General features: G+C 43.3%; 1 protein-coding gene across 1 annotated transcript in view; it reads left to right on the top strand.

Annotated features, from left to right (window-relative positions):
• The window catches only part of LHFPL1 (LHFPL tetraspan subfamily member 1), a 40,202-nt gene extending 24,261 nt beyond the window's left edge, over positions 1 to 15,941 (top strand). Inside the window, exon 3 of the mRNA XM_058713530.1 lies at positions 14,691 to 15,941. Within this exon, the coding sequence (XP_058569513.1) occupies positions 14,691 to 14,872 (182 nt within the window). The 3' untranslated portion in view covers positions 14,873 to 15,941. The remainder of the gene's footprint in view (positions 1 to 14,690) is intronic.
• Positions 15,942 to 23,263: the final 7,322 nt, after the last annotated feature.

Raw genomic sequence — 23,263 nt, 5'->3', positions numbered from 1 at the left:
GGCCCGGGTATCAGGACAGCTGTGTTTTAATTTTCCTAAATTTGCTCGAGCACGTTACGCCCCCACCCTGAGCCTCAGTTTCTCTGTTTTTATAGAGAGAGCATTGAATTAGACTGAGGAACAACCAGAGGCCCCAGACACCTACCTAGACCTCTGCCGTGACCCACCTACGTTCGTGGTGAAGCCTTTGATCCAATTTCATGTTTATCTATTGTGTTCTTAAAAAACCAGAAGGATAAACCAGTCTACTTAAGGCGGCCTTCCTAGAGGAGAGGAGCCTTTTATTATCACTCCCCCAGGGGAGTGAGGGCCAGGGATTGGCCCAGGGGATTGAGAAAAGCAACTCGTCTATGGGGCAGCATCGGCTAGAATGCCCTGGGCAGCCTGTCCTTCTGGAAAACTCCTGGCTCAGGTGTTGCTTAAGGTTTTCCAGTTGCCCTCCTAACTCACACAAAGAGGAGTCTCCATCCAGAAGAGCTGGGCTAAGCTGGAACAGACAGGAGGAAACGGGTGAGTCAGGGAGCAACTTCATTCAGCCATATATCCCTGGTGCCTGGAACATGCTTGGCACTCTCTAAATGTTGCACTGAGTGGAATGAACCGATTGTAAGGTGGCTCTGTTGTCATCTTACTATGGGACCATAGCTGAGTCATCTCAGCTCCTTATTTTTTGTGTTTTTTATTGAAATATATTTGACCTATAACATTGTATAAATTTAAGGTGTACAACAGGTTAATAGGATACATTTAATAAACTGTAAAATGACTGCCATTGTAGTGATAATTAGCACCCCTATCATATTACATAATTATTTCTTTTTAGTGGCTGGAATAATTAAGGTCTAGTCTCTTAGCAAGTTTGATGATTATAATACATTATTATTGTTTATATTCACTATACTGTGCATTAGACCCCTAGGGTTTATTTATTCCTTGTTGCAAATTTGTACCCTTAAACGACATATGTCCTATCTCCCCACCCCCAGCCCCTGGTAACCACCATTTTATTCTCTGTTTTGGATGACTTTGGCTTTTTTAGATTCCTCATATACATTTCACTTCTTTCTTTGTCATCATTTAAAAAAATTGTTTTAATGTTTATTTGCTTTTGAGAGACACAGAGAGAGAGATAGAGAGAGCCGGGGGGGGGGGTGCCGAGAGAGAGGGAGGCACAGAATCCGAGGCAGGCTCCAGGCTCTAAGCTGTCAGCACAGAGCCGGACACAGGGCTCAAACCCACGAACCGTGAGATCATGACCTGAGCCGAAGCTGGATGCTTAACTGACTGAGCCACCCAGACGCCCCTGTATTTCACTTCTTTAACCCTAGCTCCCCATGACTAAAGTGAGGATGATTTTTTATCTACTTTCAGGGATTGTTTTGGCCATGAAATGACAAAGTGCACATAAATGTACTTTATGAAAACAATGCCCTACGGGCGTCGGGCGTCGAAGATGAGAAAGCTTATCTACTGTTAGATTCCTCCCCCCAGAAAGTATCATTTTAGTGACTAAACTTCAGTGCCAAGTTTCTCACTGACCGTCATCTCTTAAAAATAGTGAAGAACTTTAATGAGATTCTATACATCCCATGGGATGCTAAGCTATTTTCATTTTGAATAGGAAAAAAAAAAAAAAAGACGGTGCTTATAAACATTTCTGCCTTTCCTGAAATAGCCAGCATGAGAAAAGTGTGCTTACCCCTGGAAGAATCGATCCCTAAGGTGACTTCCAGCTTGACGACTCCAGAGGGAGACAAGACTCTAAAAAAGACCCCAGAGGGCAGGTTCTCAATTTACTTGGCCTTATTTCCCCACTTAGCGCTTCGCAGAGGGTCTAGCGGGCTCATTGACTGAAACAGTGAAGGCAGACTTGTGAACTGGTTGTCTGTACATCAGACCACCACGAGATGGCAGTAAAGTCAGGCGAATTCATTCTGTCTTCTGCTTCTTCGTTCAGCCTCTGGTGCTCAGGTCAAAGAATATGATTCACGTTTAATTTCCTTGCTTCCGTTTCCTCCATTCAAATATCCTTCTACAAACCTCAATATCATAGTTTTTTGTCCCCCTCAGTTTTAGTCTGTGTCTTTCCCTGGCTACTGGGGAATGATACAGTATTGTAAGCCTTTGTTTAGAAACAGAAACCATTTGTAAATAGGCGTGTTAGTACCGTAACGCCCATTTTCACAGGGCTCTCGCAGGGACGAAATGAACTGATGTACCTAAAACTTCGTATAGGGCCCGAACTCAATAAATGTGAACAATGACTGCCATTATTAGTATTGTTATTCTTATGGGTTAGACTGACCCAGGTTATTTGATAAGTGAAACAGATTTCAAAAGTAGGAACCAGAAGGAAAACGGGGAACAATTCTTGCACACACATCCCAGGGGCAGTTCTCTGGCAAGGTTAGAGTTACAGGGGTGGAAATATATGTCTTTCTGCTGTGTTGTATGACTTTTTCAAACCGTCTTCGCCAAGCCCCCCCCCCACCCCCACCCGGGTGAATTTTGGGAGAAATTGCACACAAATACATCTTTCAAGAGAAAGCCCTTAGCATTGCATCGAGCGCTGTAGGTTCTCAGTGAAAGTCGGACTTTTCATCTGAAAGCTAGACCAGTTTGAGCTAATGATATGGTCTCATTCAGGTGGTTCCCCACTGGACTGTGTGTTGCAATCATCTGGGCCCTCTTCCCAGAGATAATAATTCTATATATCTGGAGCCGGGCCTAGAAATCTGTATTTTAAAGCTCTCTCCAGACATTTGTGGGAAGGAATAGACTAGTTGAAAAGTGTTTATTGGGAAGAAAAAGGAGCCAAATGCGTTGATCATTCTAGGTGTTGTGCTGAGTGCTTTATATGTGTCATATTTGACCTTCACAGCTGCTCTGTGAGGTGGGTGGCGTCACTTCCATTTTACTCACAGGAGGGCTGAAACTCAGAAGTGTTAAATCACTTGCCTACTGGTTCAGTTTGTAAATGACAGGTCATGGCTGCAGACACCGTTCTCTGTAATTCTCATCCAGGATCTTGTTCGTGCACCACTTGACTTCCGAGCACATATGGTCCTGGCCCAGTCTCTACCCTCTGGCTAAGTATCGCTCTTGGTCAAATACTTACCTGTCTACTCAATGGCTTTCTCTATAACAACATTCCTGCCTCTAGCTGGGGCTTGATGAATGAATACAACAAATAAAAGAGGATTAAATGAAATAATGGATAGAAAAAGCGCCTCGTAAATTGTAAAGTTCTGTACACATATTGGGTGGTATTGCCACACATTATTTAACATATTTGTGGCATTGGTTGTTACCTAGAGGTTCCGGGCCCGATGAGAGCCTTCAGGGTCTGTATCTATTGGCCAATGGAGCATGGATGGAAATAGCTGAATGCTCAAAGCTGGCCTCACAGGTATGGGGCTAAATCAATGGCTGGAATGAGGGTGCACTAGCTTTCTTAAGTGTTTGAAGATTATGTCAAAGTGTATAACAGAAGAGCAGTGACATGGCACATGGCAGGTGGTGAGCACGTGTGCACCCTTGCTCCTTCCTCTTTCTTGACTCTATCTTTGCAGTAGAGGCTGCGGTGGCCGTGGTTCAGTCTCACGGGAGGGGATCACTCAAGAAGGTCAAGTCTTCCTCCTGGCAGGCACTCACCTAGAGGATGAGGCCATTCCTGGTCAGTGTGGAGTTGAGGCTCTGATCACCCTGGAAGCAGCTGGCCCCATGCTTGGAAGAAAAGTCCGTGGTTCCCTGGCCTGCGCCGGGAACGTAAGAGGGCGGACTCCCAAGGTGGCCAAACAGGATAAATGGAAGAAGAAAGGCCACGTCATATGGTTGTACTGGTTGCAGTACAACCAGCCATTTGTCAATGCTGTGCCCACCTTTGGCAGGAAGAAGGGACCAAGTTGCAACTCTTAAGTCTGTTGTAATCCTGGATTTCCCCAATAAAGCCATTTAGTCCAATAAGAAAAAAAAATGTAACAGTCACTCAATAAGCATATTGTGGACACTTACTGTACATAAAATACTGAATGAGACACTGTACATAATTTTAAGAATTCAAGAATATAGTCTTCAAGAAGCTTTGAGGAGATGTTATATATATAATATATGATATATGATATATATCATATATATATCATCCATATAGCCATTTTATATATATATATATTATATAAACATGCATATATTATGTCTATATATATACATATATAGACATCTAACAAATACAACCACAATAATATCAATTACAAACCATAATGACATGAATCATCAAAAGGGATAAATACTGCTAAGGCTCATGAGAACTTTAGAATCTATCTTCTTTTAGTGTAAGTTGCCATCTATATTACAGAAAATAACTCTTGACTCTCTCTCCATACTTCTCACACTACTCCCTTGATCGGTCTCACCTCCTGTGGCCAAAGTGATTTTGAAAAATGCAAATCTGATGTCATTCCCATTCTTTAGCAATGGTCCCCATTGTCTACAGGATAAAGACTCCTTAAGAATGGCCTATATGGACCTTGGCCGTCACGTCCATTATCACTCAAGATCTTCCTCTTGCCTGGCCACCCTCAAAATACCATGTTCTTTCAAACCTTCGCAACCTTGCATGTGCTGTGTCCATTGTTAGGAACACCCTTCTCCCCCTTCCTCAGCTAGTTAACTTCCTACTTTTTCTTGAAAACTCCTTGCCCTCTTTGAGCTGGATTTGATGCCCTACATCTATATCTTTGTTTCATCTATATAATAGCACTCGTCACACTAATATTCTCTTCACTTGTTCCACTTCTCTCTCTGGCTCCCTTTCCCTCAATCTAGTTTGTTGATCTTACCTATGTGAGAACAACATATTTAAAGAGCTCACCACAGTGACTATGAGCTGAAAAAGTTCCAGTGGATACAATCAGAAATCTATTGAGCAGATGCTAGATGAGAGAGGCCAATTTCTTAGAGAGCTCATGCTGAATTGAACAGGTACAAACACTTGGTTGGCTGGTTTTTGACCAGTGTCTTTGGAGGGAAAGTACCTGTCTTAGTCCATTTGGACTGCTGTGAGAGATGCCAAAAACTAGGTGGCTTATAAACAACAGAAATGTTTTTCTCACAGTTCTGGAGGCTAAGAAGTCCCAGATCAAGGTGCCAGCAGATTTAGTGTCTGGGGAATTCTTTCTTTCTGCTTCACATGTGGCAATCTTCTCGCTGTGTCCTCACATGGCAGGAGGGGGCATGGGAGCTCATTGGGGGGTCTCTTTCATAAGGGCACTTAATCCCGTTTATTAAAGCTCCACCCTCATGACCTAGTCAATTCCCAAAGGCTCCACCTCCAAATACCATCACGTTGGGCATTAAGATTTAACATATAAATTTGGGGGTTCCCAAATATTCAGTCTACAGCAATTCCCAAAGCTCTTCTGCAAAGCTGCTTCAAGTGTCGTTTGATGGTCTATATAAAGAATAACAGAGTGACACGAAGGTTTCTTCAGGGGCGGGTGGGGGTCAATCTTAAGAAAGATCCAGAAGCACAATTTAAGTTGGCCTAAGACATGATTCCTCTCATTTATCCCCTAATGAAGAAAAAGATGAGCAGATTAGCTAAAACTTGGGATAGCTATGCAGGAAATAATATAAATAGGAAAGACTGGTTGGCAACATATGTGGATGGGTCAGAAGCAGATATTTAAGGGTGCTGTGGAAGATTTCAATGGAAAGACTCTTTTTTTTTTGGCAGAACTATAAGAGAAAGAAAATCAACCATATCAGGGCTCTCTGTCACCATGAGGATTTGAGTCTTTACTGAGTGCTACCCTGACTTTCTGGAAGTGGTTAGAAATAGTGACTACTAACAAAAACATGTTTTCCTGAACTACTGAATTTTTTTCAAAGGATTTTTTTTTTTTTTTGCCTTTGTCTCTGGCAAGAGAGCCTGACAGACTTCTGGAATCTTTAGTAGGTTCTTGGCCTCCAATCTAGAGTCTGGTTGATAGTTATGCCCACCCTGGAGAGTAAGAAGAAAGCTGTCCTCATGGCTTTGGCTATCTTTTTACTGGGGGCTGTGGTAGGGTTTTGGGGGGTAGGGTGTTTGGCAATTGCCCTTGAATTCATTGGCTTTGCTTTATATTTTACAATTATTCATCTATGCTGAACCTAGCAGAGAAAGTTCTCTCCTCATTTAGCTTGGCGGCATTGAAAATATTTTTATGCTGCTACCTATGGAGACCCTATAGTTAGCAGTGTCTCTCTGAACAGATGGGACCACCAACTTCTTCCAAACACTTGCTGCCTGCTTAACCCAAAATGCAAGTTCCTATGGCAAAAAATATGTTGAATAAGCAAATAGCAACCCTAGCCCTCCCTACCCCCAACCATGAACCCAACCAGGTGGGTTGCAGCCCTCGTTTCATAAGTTGAGATAGTGGGTGAAGGGAGGAGCAGCTGATTTTCCTGAGCTGGGTATGCTTTGGGGAAAACTCCACTTTTATTAGGAAGAGGTCTGTTGAAGAGCTCAACCTCTCCACTCGGTCCCTATGTTCTCTAGTGTTCTAATTTTATACTAATGTTTTCTAAACTCCCCCCATATTTCTTTTCTTCCTCTTCTACCTATCTATCCCATTGACTCTCCTTTAGACTCTTTCCTTTCTTTAATCTCTCTCTAATTCTTTCCCTTTCCCTCCACAGACTTCCACAGGAATCTCTTTCTTTAATTTTTTTTAACATTTGTGCATATTTTGAGAGACAGAGACAGAGCACGACTGGGGGAGGGGCAGAGACAGAGGGAGACACAGAATCCGAAGCAGGCTCTAGGCTCTGAGCTGTCAGCACAGGGCCCGATGCGGGGCTCTGAACTCATGAGCCGTGAGATCATGACCTGAACTGAAGTCAGACGTGTAACCGACTGAGCCACCCAGGCGCCCCAGAATGCCAACGGAATCTGTAGCTGAGGTGATTGTTCTCAGGGCCAGTGCGGGCAGCCTGGTTTGCTATGAAGGCTGCGATGGCCCCACAGGTGGCTCCTAGACAGACATCCTGCATATCTGTTCTGTCTTTCTGCTCTGGATGGTGAGGTTGAGGGCAATATGCTTGTTCCCATTGCAGGTCCCCCTCTACCTTGGGGTCACTTCTTCCATCATTTTGCCTATAAGGCTCAAGCAGTGTCTCTCAAGTGATCAGCCTCTCCCTGATTATGGGAGTAGATTTGATGATAAAAAAGATGTCAATATTGTTCTCATTGCATTCTACCTGAACCCCCTCCCTGAATCCTGACTTCATGAGTTCCTAGAATTTGGATGTCATCTTTGTATAGGACTCTAGTCCCCCGTCCATACCCCTAAGCTGCTTACATTGGTAAACAGCTCTGTACCTTCTTGCCCTGCCCCGAAGCTCCAAGCTACTTCATAGATCTTATCCCTTCCATTAGTCCCTTCCTCACCACATATCTGGGGCACCTTACCTCTGATCCTGGGTCATAAGCATGCCTTTTTCTGGAGTGTTAGCTCCCAGAACTAGGCTTTTGGCAACACTTGCATCAAATCAAAACTTCATATATCTGAAAGTTCCATTTCATTTCGTCTAGCCCTTCGTCAGTGTTGGAAGTGTCAGTGGTCATTAGGTACTTGCTATATTCTTGCTTCCCTGTCTCTTCCTCCAAACTTTCAGGGGCCAAGACTTCCATCAGATGATTTTGTAAAAGAGAAGGCTTGAGAAACCCAAAAGACAGACTTAGCTCACTCTTTTTAAATGAAGACTTCGATAAAGCAGTTTAAGATTCACAGCAAAATTGAAGGGAATGTGCAAAGATTTTCCTATATTCCCCCATGCATGCATAGCCTCTACCATTATCAACATCCCCCCACCCCCGCCAGAGTGGTATACTTATTACAACTGATAAGCCTACATTGACACACCATAGTCACCTGAAGTCCATAGTTCACATTATGGTTCACTCTTGGTGGTATACATTCTATGCATTTGCACAAATGTATATTGATGTGTATCCACCATTATACTATCAAACCAAGTATTTTCACTGCTCTACCAACACTCCATGACCTGCCTATTCATCCCTCCCCAAGCCTACCAACTCATGGCAACCTTTGATCATTTTACCATCTCCATAGTTGGAATACTAGAGTAAGTAGCCTTTTCAGATTGACTTTTCACTTAGTAATATATATTTAAGTTTACTCCATGTTTTTCATAGCTTGGTAGCTCACTTCTTTTTAGTGTTGAATCATATTCCATTGTCTGGATGGACCGCAGTTAATCTATCCATTCACCTACTGAAGGACTTCTTGCTTCCAAGAATGGGCAATTATGAATAAAGTTGCTATAAAAATCCTTGTGCAGGTTTTTGTGTGGACATAAGTTTTAAACTTCTTTGGGTAAATACAAAGGAGCATGATTTCTTAATCATATGGTATAAGTATCTTTAGTTCTATAAGAAATTGTCAAACTGTCTTCCAAAGTGGGTTCACTCTCTTTTATGCCTTTTCCCTCTTTCTCCAAGCAGGACTCTTTTCTTCGGATTAGTTGTCTAGCATCCTTGGCTTCTAAGCTGGCATTCTGAGCATGTTAGCTGCAGAGAGAGCCTCTCTGTTACTCTTTCCTACTCTGATTCCCAATCCTGACGCCCACACCAATGCTAGGCCCTACCAAAAGCATCAGCGTGTGGCTAACACCTCCCAGTAGTTCATAATGACCCATTTGTAGTTGGCCAGACACCATGTCCCTTAAGTACATAGGACTGGGGTTCTATGGAGGGCAGTCAGTTTAAGTAGCAGCCAGTGACAGTTTGTTCTCTAAACAGCAGAGATGTAATAATATAACTTAATGCTGAATCAAAGAAAATAGCGTCAAACTCCAAACCAATTTGATTTGCAACTTGGAATAAAAGCAACGTGTCTTGATTTAAATGTCAGGCCCACTGCTGAGTGATGATTTAATAACTTTTATGAGGGATCTTGTCATAGCAAATTCAACATTGGAATAGAATGACTCACAGATAGAGTGTTAGAAATTGTACAGAAGAGCACAAAAAGGAACAGGCTTATCTCAGGCCCCTCTAGAAACTTTGCATGCAGCGAATTTGTAGTTAGGACCTCTTTTCTCCCTCTCTCCTGCCGCCTAATCTTTCTTTTCACAGATACATATGCATGTGTGTAGAGACAGTCCCCCAGTGTGATGCCAGCTTACTGCATTCTTTTCTGAGCACACAGGTCCCTGAACAATTGTAGCATGGAGGCTCAGAATTGGTGCAATCTGAGAGGTGAGGCAGCAGCGATCCTGGCTACTTCTGAAAAAGACCTCACGAACTCATCTGGTCTTTATTGCTCTGTCTTTAGACAGGTACTTAATTGCTTTCTCCCATTTTAGGAGTGAGATAGCTGAATTCCAGTGGGGTTAAGAGGTTCCTTCAAAGACTCCAGTCTCCTGACTCCCAGGGTATTCCTCCTGAATACCTTGTGAGATCTCTCTCCTTGGGCTTCCCCAGCTTCCCTGAGCTAGCATACTAGAATACTCAAAGCTGACCATGCTGCAGTTCCAGCCAGCTCCCCAGGTCAATAGGGAACCATGCACAGATGTTCTTAAGGGAAAAGCTTCCATTCTGTTGGGCTAATTGTTCAGTCATCAAGATTCATTTTGGAGGTCATTCGAAGTGTAAATATCTGGTGTTTTGCCTAGATGAGGGTTGCTTACCATCAAAAATATTGACATTTTTGGCCAGATCATTTTTTGTTGTGGGAGGCTGCTTTATGTATTGTTGCATGTGTACCAGCATCCCTGTCCTCTGGCTAACCGGTCTCTTCCTACAGTGTACAACTGCCTCCAGTCTCTTTTATAGAGAGATTTTAGGTTAATCTTCCCAAACTATACCTCTAACTCAGTCGTTCTTAACGGAAAGCAATCCACCACGCCCCCACTGCCAAGGATGCTTGACAATGTTTGTGGGTATTTTTGGTTTCCACCACTCAGGGGGGAGGGATAAGTTGCAGACATCTAGTTGGTAGAAGCCAGGGTGCAACAATACACAAGACAACCCTCCCCACCCCACCCCACTTCACCCCCGTACAACAAAGATTTTTTTGGCCCAAAATATCAATAGTGCTGAGCGAGAAGATCGCCACATGTGAAGCAGAAAGAAAGAATTCCCCAGACACTAAATCTGCTGGCACCTTGATCTGGGACTTCTTAGCCTCCAGAACTGTGAGAAAAACATTTCCATTGCTCCCCATTGCTTGTGGGAAAGATGCCACATTCCATGGTTCCTCCTGGTCTCGATTCAGCTTATTATTTGCCAACTACATCTTCTTTCCCGAAGCAATTCTGAATAGAGTACTGTTTCTGGAGCGTGTGGTCAACCTTCTCACTTACGTACTTTGCTCACACCAACCATTCCCACTTCCTAGAATGCCCACTTCCCGCTACTGAAGTCAAGTTGCAATGCTATGTTCTTTATAAAGCATTACCTGAGCACTTGTTGCGAGGAGCACTGGGTATCATTTGTAAGTGACGAATCACTGAATTTTGAATTCTACTCCTGAAACCAATCTTGCACTGTATATTAACTAACTAAAATTTAAGTAAACACACACACACACCATACACACACACACCATACACACACAAACATTTCCTGAGCCTGAATTCTCCCAGATAGAAATAATTCTGTTTTCCCTAGGTTTTCCTGTAGAATTTCTTGCATGTCTCTTAAAACATTGATTACATTCAGAGTAGAATGGACACTCTGAGTTGGAAGGGGATTTTTAAAATCTCTCCAGCAAAAATTCCCTTCACTTAAAAAAAAAAAAAAAAGGAAATTGAGATCCAGAAAGTTGAGGTGATTAGTTGAAGGCATTATACTTTGGATTATAGTAACTTGTATCCTTGGCTCCATTCTTCTGGCATGGAAATAGATGACCATGGACGTTCCGTGCTGGCACTCACATCTGAACACTTGTAAGTTGGTAAAGTAATTTATCTTTCTGAGACTCCATTTTCTCAGCTGTTAAGGAAAATAATCATGGCTGTTGTGAGAGTCAAATGAGATGGTGCATTCAAAATGTATGGCACATAGTAGGAACTTAATATGTATTTGTCAGATGAATAGAAGAATCAACAGTGCTTCAAGGAGTAGGATTTAGGGATCGGTGATGGTTCACGGGACTTCGCTAAAAGGCGATTGGAGGAAAAAGGCAGTAGCTCGTCGTCACTGCTCCCTATTTTGCACCCTTTCATAGAAAGCACAAGTTCCTCTATAGGGCATCAGACCAGTGTCCAAGGTTTCTGTGGAGTAGGTGAATATTGACATCAGCTCTCAACCTGAAGCTATGCTTCTTTAAAGGTTTGCTTCCCCTGCCTCCCCTTTGCAATGCTAGTGATGTAACCTCTTTATTTCCTCAAGCAGATAACAGGGAGGGTTGTGGGGAGAGGTTTGGATAGAAGGTGTATTTCCTCTTTTTCTCCTTGGCTCCCTGTGTGGCAGCAGCCTGTAGCTTAGGTGCTGTTCAGTTACCTAATAGGAGTGTCTGTGCCTCAGTGACGCTGTGACTCCATGACTCTGTGACTCTGTGAATGGAAACTCTGAGTGCATTTGGTGTGGCAATGGGAGCGCTTTGGTGCTGAATCCTCGCCCAGTGGTACCCGGTTCTGACTGACTTCAATAAGGTTTATTGAAGTCCTTCTAGCCAGGTCTTCACTCCGGAGTTGCCCGCTCTGTCAACTTTCTTCCTGCCTAGAGCTTAGAGGTAATGGCATGCTATGCATCTATTCCTTTCATTTACAGAAACAAGTCTTTCCCTGGTCCCTGGGTGCGTATATCTAATAAAAATGTCCCTGCTACTCTAATGGGAGGATGAGCTGACAAGCAACTGAAGAAACAGAATGAGACTTCGGATGCCTTGTCTGGACTAGACTGGGAGCATTCCAGAGAGGAGGAACTTGCCTGACAGTCCACCTCAGAGCTGGCGCCTGTCTACTCTGCCATGCGAGCACAGGAGATTTCGGTTAGAGGGGTCACAGGGGAAGCTCAGGTGGATCTATTACAAATTAATTTAGGAGCCCCTCTTTAGGGCTTGTAGGTCAAGGGTCCTATAAGAGGAAAATGGCTTTTGAGAAGATGAAAAAAAAAAACAAAACAACAACAGTAGAAGACAGAGTACCAGATTGAGAGTAGAGAGACTTGGTCTGGATCCTTGCCTCTACCTCTCTGTTTCGGAGAGAGTTCCTAAGGCTATCAACTGAGCCTCACGATTCCTGTCTGTGAACTGGGCACAATAAAACCTGCAGCCTTCTTCCTAGGGATGGCAGAAGTTGAAGGTTTGCCCGTCTCTACAGTTTTCACCTTGTGAAACCCAAAGCATTACATAAAACCTCCTACTTTTAGTAAGAGAGGGAGTATGTATGTATGTCTAAGGGGAGGCGTGACAAGGTGGTTAAGGAACAAATTTATTGTTTGCTTGCCTCAGTGTGGTATTCTTCAGTTTACTCTTCCCAGAGTCCCACCCATCATTGTTCATGTTGAGGCCAGTTAGATTATTTTCTCTAAGAATGGTTCTCTTTCAAATTCACTCCATCTATCTAAGGATTGCATTGTTTCTATTATCTACTGTAGTCTGGCTTTCGCTATAATTTTCAGTGGGGCCATGTGACTTCAGGGAGTTATATGACTGCCTCCATCTATGGTAAAGCAGTATCTCTGCTGAAGAACTGAAGTTTGACATTTGCCATGGGAAGGGATAAGGGATCCATTCATTCATTCAAGTATAGAAGGAAATATACACAGTACTCATGAGGGCCTCTGATGAAGGAATTTGACTTAGGGAGGTCAGGGAGGGCTTCACTAAGGAATTGATTGGGCTGAGCTTTGAAGAATGATTGAAAATTCACCAGGCAAAAAGAGTGGTGGGAAGTATATGCGCACATGCCTACATGCGGTAAGCATTTTAGGGAGTAGAATATGCATAGGCCTTACGGTGACAAGGATCGTAGCACATTTCAGAAACAAACAGAACAATACTATGGTCGGTTTTGTAACTTTAATAAAAAAATTAAGTCATAAGTTTGGATGTTGAGGGCTAAAAAATGTAAGTGTACCCACATTTGGAGTATTGTCAGGCTAAAGCATGCACACTGAGCACCCACTGTTGACACAATATGGGAGCTATTATCAAGAAAGAAGCTGATGCCTCTGCACTGTTGAGCCAATCTAGAAGGGGGTAAAAGGTAGATGAAAAATATTTGCTATGCAAATTTTCCTCCCAAAATTTTGACCAACAGGTACACCCATGTAAGGGATGTATGGACAAACTCCTGGTAGGATACTTGTTGAGGTGACTTGAGCCGACTGGGGTTAATCTAGGAAAGTTTCTTGGAAGTCCTGGATAGAGTTCCAAGGTAGATATGAATTGGTGAATAAGAGGAAAGAAGCTGTTTCTGGCAGGAGAGACAGCATGAGTGATAATTTGGTGGTAGAAGGAACACTATTTCTGAGGTGAGAATTTCGGGATATATAAGGCTGTCCCGAATAGAGGAGCAAAGCAGCCTAACTTGGGACCATCTTAGACTCTTTATATGACATGCCAACTAGTCAATTAGAAGAAGTAAAATTAACATTCACTGGGCACCATGTGAACAGAAGAAACTGGTTATTAAAAAGTAAATTGTCATGAAGATCAGTCTTGACATCTCCAACTGACTGTAGTTAGACCTAGCTTTCTGCAAGACTGTGAGGTAGGTGAAGGTCACTACCTATGTCTTTTCTCAGGATCCCTCTGCAGTTTCCTATCACTGGCATCCATTCCAATTTCTGGAGTCTTGTTTGCTTAGGCACGTGATTTTTAGTAATTAGTTGTTAGTCTGTTCCCTTATAAATTAATAGCTCTCTTTTCTTTGGGCACTGACATTTTCTGAGGGAAAATTCTCAGAGAAAGCACAAATACTTCAAAGGACAGTATCTCCTTCTGATAGGAGGGCAGGTGGTAGAGTGGATGTTTTTGAACAGGTGACCTTTCCTATTACCCTTCAAATTTAAACTGCTGCCTCACAAGCTTGGCCTTGATTCCAACGCATGTTTCTTCCCTTGATGATGCAAGGGTAGGTTAAGACAAAGACATGTCGTAAACAGCAAGGGATTTTTATTGATTTTTTGCCTGTCAAATCTCCTGATGATGCAGAATATGATTCTTTGGAAATAGTCTATGCACATCAGTGTGGTGAAAAACGTAGAGCTTTAGAGTCAAGGTTAGCCAGTGTTTATACCCTGACTCTATCGCTGTTCATCTGTGTGATTTTTCACAATTAACTGAACCTGTGCCTCAGTTACCTCATCTAATATAAAACAGGGACAATAAGAGTGTCTATCTCATATAGTTACTGTAATGGTCAATGAGATATATGTCCAAGGAGTTTAGCATAGTTCTTGGCACGTGATTAAGTGGCCCTTGTCATCATTTTCATTAGCATCACCACCACCATTACCACCCACACCACCCCCAGGTTCCTACTGTAACAGAATAAAATTCTGTAACTTCTTTCTAAAGCAAATACCAGCCATAAGCCCGAGAGGAAAAGGAGGAAACAGGAAGCCAAGTTGTATTTGCTGTTTCATATTATCACATTAACCCTAACACCCCAGAGAGAATGTATGAGAAGACAACCCAACCTTTATATCTCTGTCCCTATTTCTACAGGTACCTGTCGGCTTGGCTGGGCCTATTACTGTGCTGGAGGTGCAGCAGCTGCAGCCATGTTGATCTGCACCTGGCTCTCTTGTTTTGCTGGAAGAAACCCCAAGCCTGTCATGTTGGTGGAGAGCATCATGAGGAACACCAATTCTTATGCCATGGAGCTTGACCACTGCCTCAAACCTTGAGTTTTGGCAGAAGATTGGAAAGGGTGGGAAAGAGAAGGGAAGGGAGCCTTGAAAAGAGACACTAAGGGGCGCCTGGGTGGCTCAGTCGGTGAGACGTCCGACTTCGGCTCGGGTCATGATCCCACAGTTCATGAGTTCAAGCCCCGCATCAGGCTCTGTGCTGACAGCTCAGAGCCTGGAGCCTGCTTTGGATTCTGTGTCTCCCTCTCTCTCTCTCTGTCCTCTCCCCACTCATACTGTTTCTCAAAAAAGGAATAAATGATAAACGTCCAAAAACTTAAAAAAAAAAAAAAAGAGAGAGACACTAAGACAAGGCCACTTGCTACCCACCTGCTAGGAGTATAGCCTAGTGTTTGCATGCTTTTTAACTTACCAGTCATTCGTTTTCTCTTTTGTTTAAGCCAGCGGGTCAGCGGCTATTTACAGAATTCGTCAAGAACTATGATTCTCTCAAATGTTTACCTAGCTGGTGAGTACCCACTAGCCCTCAAGTCCCGAAGTGCTCCTTTATGCAAAATAAGGAGAAGATCCTCACCTGAAAAGTAACTTCACAATCAAGCAGCTCTTCAGAGTCCTACAGCTCCTCTCTATCACTGAAAGGCTGTGTAAGAACCTGTGTGCAGGGAAGGACTAGGAGACAGACAGGGCTGGTTCCCACCACTCCACGCATACGGCCCTCCCCCTGGGACTTATTGCTATCTCCGAACATCCATGGAGTGCCACTGCTCAAATTTTTGTCACCTTCTCAGGACTATACCTTGACTCTTCCTATTTTCTCCTGCCTCTCTTCCTTTCCAGTTGTGGGGAAGCTTACGGGGCGGGTGACTCCCAGTGGGGAAAACACTAATCAAGTATGTTTGCATATAGTCTAAGACCCCTTCCTTATTATGCTTTACGATATTCATAACATTTCATTTTGTGTTTTGCCTGGGTGACTGGCATCAAAATAGTGGCACGAATTCTCTAGTCCCTTGTAAGTTCAGAAATTGTGGTCCATCCAATGTTCTGAGCAGAGACTATAGCATTTGTTGTACCCTCAATAAACATGGATTCACAATGGTGATGACAAGGATGTTTCTGCTGGCTCCTTATTGAAACTTCTATTAGAGTTCATTTTTATCAACCAGGAAATCCACAGTGGCCTTCTGCCCCTATAGTCATTCGGAACATGATAAAAGTTTCTCTGCCTGTTTCAAAGACTGCTCATCAAATGCTTCCTCTCCATCTGGGATGAATTAGACATGAAAGAACATAGCTCTGCTGTCACCTAGGGCTGATGTATTTTTAGGGTTGGCCTCCATCCCATCTGTGCTCAAGGTTGACGGATGGTGTAGAAGAACTTGGTGTCTCCCAAGGACAGAATTTGTCTACCACTCCCCCCACCCCCACCAACGGCCATTAATTCAGGCCAGCTCTATTGTTCCATAACTGTAGCTTTAGGGATTAGGGAGAGCCCGTGACCTAAAAGGCCAGCTCATCTGTTTCTCTTGTTAATCACTCCAGAGTGGTTTGGGTACGGCCTTACCGAGAAGGAGAGAAATGGCAAAGATTGGCTGATTAGTTATATGCCATTTCAAGAAGGTTAGGTCCTGATATTGATCTTACGGAGGTGAGTGAATTCAAGCATATACTTCCCTCATGGGCTCATTCACTCATTTATTCACTCATTCAGGACACATCTCTTGAGCATCCTTCTACATGCCACATTCTGTGCTAAGTGCTGAGGATAAACGGAAGAAGAAACAGTTTCACATCTTAAGAGTTTGTTGTGGGCTCTGACAGACATGAAGATAAATAATTGCCAGTGTGTTGAGTGCTAGTAAGTGAACAAGAGGGGGCTAAAGGATCATGCAGAGAAGCTATTAAAACAACTTGGGGTAAAGAGGTTCATGAGAAAACTTCGTAGGAAAGATGATGCCTAAGATAAATCTGAGAGATGAGTAGGAAGAGTTAGTCAGCAAAGGCAAGAGTGGATGAGACAAAAGAGCGGGGAACCAAGAGGCATGGAGACATGAAAAGAATATGGCACCATCATGAAAGCAATGAATAGGTTCGTAAAAATGGAGGTGGCAAAAAAAAAAAATGAAGCTGACAAGGGAAATACTACCCAGATTCTATGGGGCTTTCTACACCAAGATAAGTAGTTTGGATTTTATCCTAAAGGAGCACCATTGAAAGGGAAGTGACATAAACCTGTTTGTGTTTTTTTCAAAGGTCAGTTTGACAAAAGTGAGGACAATCGGGAGAAACTAGAAATATTTCCATAATCTAGGTGTAAAAGGATCCAGTCCTGACTAAGGTAGTTAACTGTGGGGCTTGAGCAGATGGGTGAATCTGAAAGAAGATATTTAGGAATTAGATCCCACAGCACTTAGCCTAGTGGATAATGTATAGGTGAGGGCAAGTGAGAATTTGGGGACGACCACTTTGAGATATGAGTGGTCTCTATCACCGAGATGGGGATACTGGAGGAATAACATAGTGAGGAACTGGTGATTGAATCCGTGTCAAGAACTATCTTCCTCATGGAGCTGGATTAAGTGTTTAAGGTAAGGCAAGTTGAAAATAACTCAATGGGAGGGAAGCAGTGTAACTGAGTTTGCAATTACAGGAAAGATGACTAACAAGAGCAAAACAAAATGGAACCAGCTTAAACCTCCGTTTTATTATATAGACAAAATAATGCAACTTTAATTTAGGAAACTCCAAGATATGGAGAGTATGTCAGGCATTTGAGAAAAGGCAGGCCACTCCCCTTAAAAAAGATCAGGGGATCTCTCTTCTCAGGATAGGGAACATTCATGAATTCTGTAGCATGGAATTTACGGAAGGGGCAGAAGTCTTTAAGTCAAGGTCTTGGCAGGAAACAGGTGCCATACTCAGTAAGGTATACTTAGCTGAGATGAGCTTAATGCAGGGACCATTTATGGTGGTGTGGGTAGGATTAAAGGGACCTACAATACTGGTGAGGCATACAGACACTATGAACAGTGGGGAGCCGTCAACACCCCTACGACTGAAAGGGCAAAGGGAAGAAACTGTGTTATTGGAACCCATCGAGAGCTACACCAGTGCACGCTGGGGGCTGCTGTGTAACAGCTGTGGCTTTAGGTTGCACGATGTGGGCTCTGCTTAAATGCCACACAGCTGGGAGGGATACAGGGGCATGAAATCTATATATCTCACTCTCTTACCACTCTGATCTCCTGCCAGTGCCCACCATTAGCCAGACCCAGCCAGATGCCAGCTGGCAAGGAAGCCTATTGCTACAGTCCATTGAGGTCAGCTTTGGCACAGAACGTGGCAGAGAAGGGCAGAGAATGGACCTTGGGGGAGCAAGGGGCAAATGGAAAATCACAGCTCAGTGGTGAGTATACTTAGATCTGACACTGTCATCTTCTCATACATGGCTCTCCAGGAAGCCTACGCTTTGCTGCCCTACATGGCCCAGACACCCAAAGACACTGGGAAGCAGTCACACCCTAAACAGGAGACTGAGCAGGAAGGAGTTAATTCGAAAGAACTGTTTTACATGACTGTCGCCTTGTATAAGGTACTAGTTAGTTGGAATGTTTCCTCTCCTTTTCCAGGGAAAGGGGATAGCATTTAAAAGGGATTTTTTTTTTTGTTCTTTGAGGAAATCAGGCCTTCAGGGGGCTTATGCTGAATAAAGGATCCAGCCCCTTGTTCAATTTGAATTTAAATTCCTTTCTGCCTGTGTCTGGTTTCTTTGCTGCCAAGCCTTGTTTTTGCAGAGATGTCTGAGTAGCCTGGGTTTTTTTTTTTTTTTCCCTGTGGCCTGGAGCAGGCTCTTGAAAGCTAAGCCTGCTTTCTCTGGCTGCTGTTGAGCAGAGAGGAAGGAGAGCCATTCTGTCAGGAGGAGGACCAAATGAGTCAGGTGAGGACCTTAGAGACTATGGTTTGTTCCGTGCCTGGCTGGCTGTCGTGCTCCCCACCTGTGTACACAGATGGAGTGGCAAGCCATGGGTCCTTTATGAATCCTGGAAACACTTAGATCTTCTGGGGGGGGTGACAGGTGGGAGGGTATTCACCTGGACAAGCTCGCAATCCACTGACTGTTTCATAAGAGCCCATTTAGCAGGACATTCTTTCAGGAGAGAATGCCAGATTGGGAGTAACTGCCCCATGAACATGCCTTCATGTCTGTAGGGTTATAGTTTCTACACCTGGAGTGGTCTTTGGTTTCCTGCAAGTGTTTAGTCACCCAGGTGTGTCTTAGGCAATGTCCTCTCCCGAATGTTGTTCCTCGTTATCCCTGTTCCCAGAGGAATAGCTGCCTCTGTTCGCTTCCAGGCACTGGGATCCTGCCTTGCCAAGATGGAGAGGAAATGAAGATGGAAAGGCTCTGGCCTCTGGGAAAGGGGTTTCTGGCTTCTGCAAGAATAGGTGGCAATAAAAGGCTTTTGCCGGATGAGGGGAAACCCTGGGAAGATGTGGGGATGAGGAAGCTACTGAGACGCACATGCTTTATAAACTGTTAAACAACTTGCACTAAGAGGGAGGGCCTGGCCCCTTCAAAATGTGATAAGAGACGCTCTCCAGTCTGGCAGTCGCTCTTGGTAGAAGTACTAATGTGGAGGAACTTCACGATTGTATCTGGTCCCAAGGCAGCCTGGTGGGGGGGGGGGGGGGTTGGGGGTAAAAAAGGAAGTTTCAAGAAAACTAATAGTGAACGCATTTTGTAAAATATGGAAGGCATCCCGCTTGGTGGTTTGAGGGGAAAGGTATGCTATTTCTAGAACTGACAACGATCTCTCACCAGGCCCAGGAAAACTTTCCTAGCAGACAGGAGGCAGGACCCTTTCAAGGAGTCATCGCCCCTCCATGTCCTTGGTCGAAAAGCATCTCCTGAGCTGGAGAGAGGGCTGAAGTTGAAAGATATTTTTACTGGCCTCCCTTTCGGATGTAGAGATAATGTATTTTCAGCTTGAATTTTCATTTTGTCTACTTATGAGATTAGGCTTTCCCAGTGTTGATCTCTTCTCTAAATGCATCGAACCCCCACTGAGTCCTCAAAGCTAACAGCAAAATAAACAGTTGCTATGTATGCACACAAATGATTTAGATTTTCATTATACAGAGCTGCTGACATGTCAGGAGGCAGCAGTAGGGGGAGACAAAATGCTTGGTTTTGGCTGCAGCGCTGCATCCTATTTCTTCCTCCCTGTGTAGAAAGGAGGCCCTAGAGAACAGTACTTGGGGAAAGGGGGCATTGAGGCCAGCTGGCATCCATGAGGGCAGCCCACAAAGCTGGCTCCCTTTCCCTCTACCTCCTGGGAAGATGGTTGCAAATCCGGAAAGGAAACAAAGCTGGTAGAAAGGTCAAGCAGGATAAAAAGGGGTAAAGACATAAATGCTTGAATCATTCCAGAGACACGTTGTCTCTTCCCACTGTGGCCTATTAGAATCTCATTTGTGGAATTTTGGACTGCTTTCCAAGACATCTCTTTGTATCTTGTGAGCTAAAATATTGACCCCTAGACAACATGGTAAAGTGAAGGCCTCTAGACTGTGGAATCAGGCTGATCAAGTTTTGAATCCAAGCCCAAACATTTCCAAGCTGTGTCTCCCTGGGCAAGTTACTTAACTTCTCTTTGTTTACTAAACTTTCTAAGGCAGCATCTCCTGTTTGCTGTTGGCCTTCACATTCCCCGGGAGCTATGGTAGGTATTTACCATTCAGCAGCTCCATACCTTTCACTTCACAATAATTATTCTAACACAGTGATTTGTATTTCTGGGTCACATTAGAATCCTCTGAGAAGCTTTGAAAAATGTTGGATGCCTATGTTCCACCCCAGTTTAACTGAGTCAGAATCTCTGGGGGCCAGTAGACCATACCATTCCATTTTCATTGTTGATATCATCTGCTGGCCTCTTACTCATCTGTCATTCACTGAGGACTTCAGCACATGGCTTGCTTCTTGACTGCCATACTTTTGTAAATTTCAACATCCATGTGAACTTCTGTGCCGACTTCTTGCCCTCCAAGTTCTTTGGCTTCCTTACCTCCAATTATATTTTCTTTCACTTAATCTCAGCCACTCCCACTCTTGAAATCAACAATAAATGCTCCATCACCAAAATCTTGATTTTAAGCCTTCTATTCCTGACCAACACCTCTTATCCTTTCAGTTCGTGGTCTTAATATCTCCAGTCTACCAATTCTTTTTTTTTTTTTTTTAATTTTTTAATGTTTATTTACTTTTGAGAGAGAGAGAGAGAGACAGAGCATGAGCGGGGGAGGGGCAGAGAGAGAGGGAGACACAGAATCTGAAGAAGGCTTCAGGCTTCAACATAGCTCCAGGCTCTGTGTTGTGAGCTTTCAACACAGAGCTGGACACGGAGCTCAAACCCATGAACCGTGAGATCATGATCTGAGCCGAAGTTGGAGGCTCAAGCAACTGAGCCACCCAGGCTCCTTTGGTCTACCAACTCTTAGATCTCATCCTACTTACCCAATCTAGAGTCCCATAGTTCATCAATGTAATCACCTCTTGAATAAACGTTCCTCTCTTTTGCCCCTCACTCAACCTGTTATATATTTGTCACACAAAGCTTTAATCCTGTTTAAATTTAATAATCTGCCTGGTCTGTGCATGGATCAATTTCCCAACCTTTGAGGAAAAAAACCAATAACTATTCTTGTACCTTTTCTCTGTCTACACCCACTCCCCTGATGAGTTAATCTAATCTCATGGCTTTATTTTTTTTTTATTTTATTTATTTTTATTTTTTTAATTTAATTTAATTTAATTTTTTAATTTTTATTATTTTTATTTTTAAATGAAATTTATTGTCAAATTGGTTTCCATACAACACCCAGTGCTCATCCCAAAAGATGCCCTCTTCAATACCCATCACCTACCCTCCCCTCCCTCCCATCCCCCCATCAGCACTCAGTTTGTTCTCAGTTTTTAAGAGTCTCTTATGCTTTGGCTCTCTCCCACTCTAACCTCTTTTTTTTTTTCTTCCCCTCCCCCATGGGTTTCTGTTAAGTTTCTCAGGATCCACCTAAGAGTGAAACCATATGGTATCTGTCTTTCTCTGTATGGCTTATTTCACTTAGCATCACACTCTCCAGTTCCATCCACATTGCTACAAAGGACCATATTTCGTTCTTTCTCATTGCCACGTAGTACTCCATTGTGTATATAAACCACAATTTCTTTATCCATTCATCAGTTGATAGACATTTAGGCTCTTTCCACAATTTGGCTATTGTTGAAAGTGCTGCTATAAACATTGGGGTACAAGTGCCCTTATGCATCAGTACTCCTGTATCCCTTGGGTAAATTCCTAGCAGTGCTATTGCTGGGTCATAGGGTAGGTCTATTTTTAATTTTCTGAGGAACCTCCACACTGCTTTCCAGAGCGGCTGCACCAATTTGCATTCCCACCAACAGTGCAAGAGGGTTCCCGTCTCTCCACATCCTCTCCAGCATCCATAGTCTCCTGATTTGTTCATTTTGGCCACTCTGACTGGCACGAGGTGATATCTGAGTGTGGTTTTGATTTGTATTTCCCTGATGAGGAGCGATGTTGAGCATCTTTTCATGTGCCTGTTGGCCATCTGGATGTCTTCTTTAGAGAAGTGTCTATTCATGTTTTCTGCCCATTTCTTCACTGGATTATTTGTTTTTCGGGTGTGGAGTTTGGTGAGCTTTTTATAGATTTTGGATACTAGTCTAATCTCATGGCTTTAAATATTATCCCTATCCTTGCTACTCAAAGTGTGAGGCATAGTTCAAAAACATAGGAGTTCATTAAAAATTTAGAATCTTGGTTTTCACCCCAGACCCACTGAATCATCATCTGCATTTTAGCTAGATTCCCAAGTGCATTAACGTTTGAAAGGCAAAGATCTATAAGAGCGTTCCTCAGCTCTGATTTGAAACTGGAATCAGGAGGAAAGTTAAAACTCTGCTAATGCCCAGGACCACCTTCAGAGGTTCTAATTTAATGGTCTAGGGTAGGGCCTGCACACACATAAATTTTATAAATCACTATGTGATTTTAATGTATAGCCATGATTGAGAACCACCGACTTAAATATTGATGGCTCTCAAATTATTATCTCTAGGCCAAATTTCTCCCATGAATTCCAGGCTCGTAAGTCTAACTACATACTCTACATATCTACTTGGGTGTCTAATGGGCTTTACAAATTGTACATATCCACACCCAAGATCCAAGTCTTCCTCCCTAAACCTGCTTTTTGTAATTATCCCCATCTTAGTAAGTAAATGGAACCGTACTTATTTGGTTATCTGCCTACCACCTTTGGTGACCCTTCTCATCCTTTTCTGGCTCTTCTGCCCCTGTTCTACCTTTTAATGTTGGAATATTCCAGGACACATTGCTCCTCTCA

Source organism: Neofelis nebulosa, chromosome X (assembly GCF_028018385.1).
Source record: "Neofelis nebulosa isolate mNeoNeb1 chromosome X, mNeoNeb1.pri, whole genome shotgun sequence".
In the NCBI taxonomy this organism is placed as follows: domain Eukaryota; kingdom Metazoa; phylum Chordata; class Mammalia; order Carnivora; family Felidae; genus Neofelis; species Neofelis nebulosa.
Note: the sequence above shows the minus strand (reverse complement) of the source record. Positions and strands in the feature narration are given on the sequence as shown.